The sequence below is a fragment of the Charadrius vociferus genome, unplaced genomic scaffold, assembly GCF_000708025.1.
Source record: "Charadrius vociferus isolate BGI_N301 unplaced genomic scaffold, ASM70802v2 scaffold128, whole genome shotgun sequence".
Taxonomy (NCBI): Eukaryota; Metazoa; Chordata; class Aves; order Charadriiformes; family Charadriidae; genus Charadrius; species Charadrius vociferus.
Genome location: NW_009649443.1, coordinates 100,400 through 103,799, shown reverse-complemented (window position 1 = coordinate 103,799; position 3,400 = coordinate 100,400). Strand labels below are relative to the sequence as shown.

Below are 3,400 nucleotides of genomic sequence, written 5' to 3'. Positions count from 1 at the left end.
CCGGGGTGGGGGTCCCGTGTTGGCAGGTGTGCACGGGGTGTGCGTGCGCGCGTGCGGGTGTGCACAGGCATTGACACGTGTGCACTCACAGAATCATTTCGGTTGGAAAGGACCTTTAAGATCGTCAAGTCCCACTGTGAAATTCATGTGTGTGCACGTGCACACAGGTACGGGCATTTGTGTGTGGGTGTGCACGTGCATATGTGCACGGCCGTTGTTGCGTGTGCATTCATAGAGTCATAGAATCATTTTGGTTGGAAAGGACCTTTAAGGTCGACAAGTCCAACTGTGAAATTCATGTGTGTGCACGTGCATACATGTGTGGGCATTCGTGGGTATGTGTGCACGTGCATATGTGCACGGCCGTTGTTGCGTGTGCATTCATAGTCACAGAATCATTTAGGTTGGAAAGGACCTTTAAGGTCGACAAGTCCAACTGTGAAATTCATGTGTGTGCACGTGCACATGTGTACGGGCATTCATGTGTGTGCACATGTATGTGTGCGCACATGTATGTGTGCACTGGCATTGATGTGTGTGCATTAGTGTGTGTGCAGATGCATATGTGCCCGCATGCACAGGCATTTGGGCGTGTGCACAGCCATAAGTGCACGGCCGTTGGCGCGTGTGCATTTGTAGAATCACAGAATCATTTAGGTTGGAAAGGACCTTCAAGATCATCAAGTTCAACCGTGACATTCATGTGTGTGCACATGCGCATGTGCACAGGCATTAATGTGTGCACATACATATGTGCACGGGTGTTGATGCGTGTGCATTTGTATGTGCACGTGCATTGATGGCTGTACGCATGCGTATGTGCGCATACATACGTGCACAGGCATTCAGGCGTGTGCAGATGTGCACGGGCACTGACGCATGTACAGTCATAGAATCACAGAATCATTTCGGTTGGAAAAGACCTTTAAGACCGTCGAGTCCAACCATAAAACCCATCTGCGTGTGTGTACGTATGTGCACGTGCGTTCCGGCGTGTGCACGTGCACACTGGTGTTCACCAGTGCTTGTGCCCAGGCCACTGCCCTCCGTGGCACGGGGGGGCCGGAGGAGCTGCCAGCGTGCCCCACAGCGAGTACGGCCCCACTCCCCCTGTGGGATGACACGTCCCCGCAGTGCCATGCGCTGTCCGTGTCCCCCCGGCCCCGTCCCGCTCCGGCTCTGTGTGCCCCTCGGCGCGGCTCTAACCACCTCTGTGTGTCCCCCTCCCCGTGCCCGGCGGTGTCTCCCTGCAGCATCCAGCGAGCAGCCGTGTGGATCCTGGAGAACTATTACCACGATTTCCCGGTCTACAACCCTGCCCTCCTCAACCTGCCAAAATCCGTCCTGTCCAAGAAAATGTCCGGGTTTAAGGTCTATTCCCTCGGCGAGGGTGAGCTCCCCTTCCCTTGGCTTTTCCTCTCGTTCTCTCTCCTCCTTCTTTCCCCCATCCCTGTGTTTTCCTCTCCGGCGGCTCTTCTTGGCTCCGGAGAGCCCAGAGCGGGATGGCCACAGGGCAGGGGGAGCACCGGGTGCCCCGCAGCCCCCTCAACCCCTCATTTAACCTCATCCCTTATTCCCTGCAGAAAACACCACCAACAACTCCACGGGTCAGTCCCGGGCCGTCATCGCAGCGGCTGCCCGGCGGCGCGACAACAGCCACAATGAGTATTACTACGAGGAGGCGGAGCACGAGCGCAGGGTGCGCAAACGCCGCGCCAGGTACGGGGCTGGCGGCGAGGACCGGGCTGCGTGCGGCACCAGGTGCCCCATTGCTACATGCCCCATAGGGCATCCATCCCACCACCCACCGAGAGGACCAGGGCCATGCTGGCGGGAGGGAGGGGGCACTCCTGGGAAGACCCTCCAAGACAAGGTGTCCCTGCTCTTGGGAAATCATAGAAGGGTTTGGGTTGGAAGGGACCTTGAAGATCATCTCTTTCCACCCCCTGCCCTGGGCAGGGCCACCTCCCCCCAGCCCAGGTTGCTCCAAGCCCCGTCCAACCTGGCCTTGAACACCTCCAGGGATGGGGCAGCCACAGCTTCTCGGGGACATCTGCCCCAGGGGATCACCACCCGCACAGCCAACAATTTCTTCCCTCATCTAAATCCCCCCTCTCCCAGTTGGAAGCCATTACCCTTCATCCCATCACTCCCCTCCCTGACCCAGAGTCCCTCCCCAGTTCTCCTGGAGCCCCTTTAGGCACTGGAAGGGTCTCTGAGGTCTCCCCTTTTTCACCTTCTCTTCCCCCTGGCTCTTGCATGGCACAGCCAGATCTCCCCCCAAAACTGTTTTAGGGTGGCAGCTGGGTTCCTACCATCTATAGGTGGGCAGGCAGCAAGTGGTTTGCCCCCCAACCCCAGGGGATCTCCTGTCCATGGCCAGACTCTGCCCCGCTGCAGCCACCTCCATGGTTTTTCCCCCGGCAGGCTGGTGGTGGCAGTGGAAGAAGCCTTCACCCACATCAAGCGGCTGCAGGAGGAGGACCAGAAGAACCCGCGGGAGATCATGGACCCGCGGGAGGCAGCTCAGGCTATCTTCGCCTCCATGGCCCGGGCCATGCAGAAGTACCTGCGCACCACCAAGCAGCAGCCCTACCACACCATGGAGAGCATCCTGCAGCACCTTGAGTTCTGCATCACCCATGACATGACACCCAAGGTGCGCCGGGGCGGGGGAACGGCAAGGTGGGACGGGTCCACAGGACCACCCAAGGGCTTTGGCCAGAGGGTGAGGACTTGGGTGGGGTTTTTTTCCCCACCACGTGAGAACACCCCTCCAGGGAGGACCAGGGGTTAAGGGATAGAGCCAGAAAAGCGGGTGCAACCTCAAAGCAGCAACGCACGGCAATGGGAACCAGCAGCACAGGGATGTTTTTCCTGCAGGACCTGCCGAGCAGCTTGAGGCTGCAAAAAAAATAATAGGTTGAGCCGTAGGAAGGTGACGTTCACGTGGTCTTTCCCTCCTCCAAGGCGTTCCTTGAGCGATACCTGACGGCCGGACCCACCATCCAGTACCACAAGGACCGTTGGCTGGCCAAGCAGTGGACGCTGGTCAGCGAGGAGCCGGTGACGAATGGCCTGAAAGATGGGGTGGTCTTCGTGCTGAAGCGCCAGGACTTCAGCCTCGTGGTGAGCACCAAGAAGATCCCTTTCTTCAAGCTTTCGGAGGAGTTCGTGGACCCCAAGTCGCACAAGTTTGTCATGAGGCTGCAGTCGGAGACCTCCGTGTGAGCTGAAGAGGGATGGAGAGGGGTTGGAGGGGGGTGACCCTATCTGGACCCCTCCGGCTCGTCCTCTGGGGCTCAGGGAGTCCACGGCTCGAGGGCAGAACTGCAGTGGGTGCCGGGAAGCAGCACCCACGCCCAGCTCCATCACACCTACCTGTGACCACTTGCCCACC

At 58.8% G+C, this 3,400-nt stretch overlaps 1 protein-coding gene across 1 annotated transcript in view; it reads left to right on the top strand.

Moving 5' to 3' along the window:
* The window catches only part of VANGL2 (VANGL planar cell polarity protein 2), a 6,567-nt gene extending 3,336 nt beyond the window's left edge, over window positions 1-3,231 (top strand). The window contains 4 exon segments of the mRNA XM_009889525.1: window positions 1,254-1,390; window positions 1,584-1,719; window positions 2,428-2,659; window positions 2,971-3,231. Coding sequence (XP_009887827.1) covers window positions 1,254-1,390; window positions 1,584-1,719; window positions 2,428-2,659; window positions 2,971-3,231 — 766 coding nt within the window.
* Window positions 3,232-3,400: the final 169 nt, after the last annotated feature.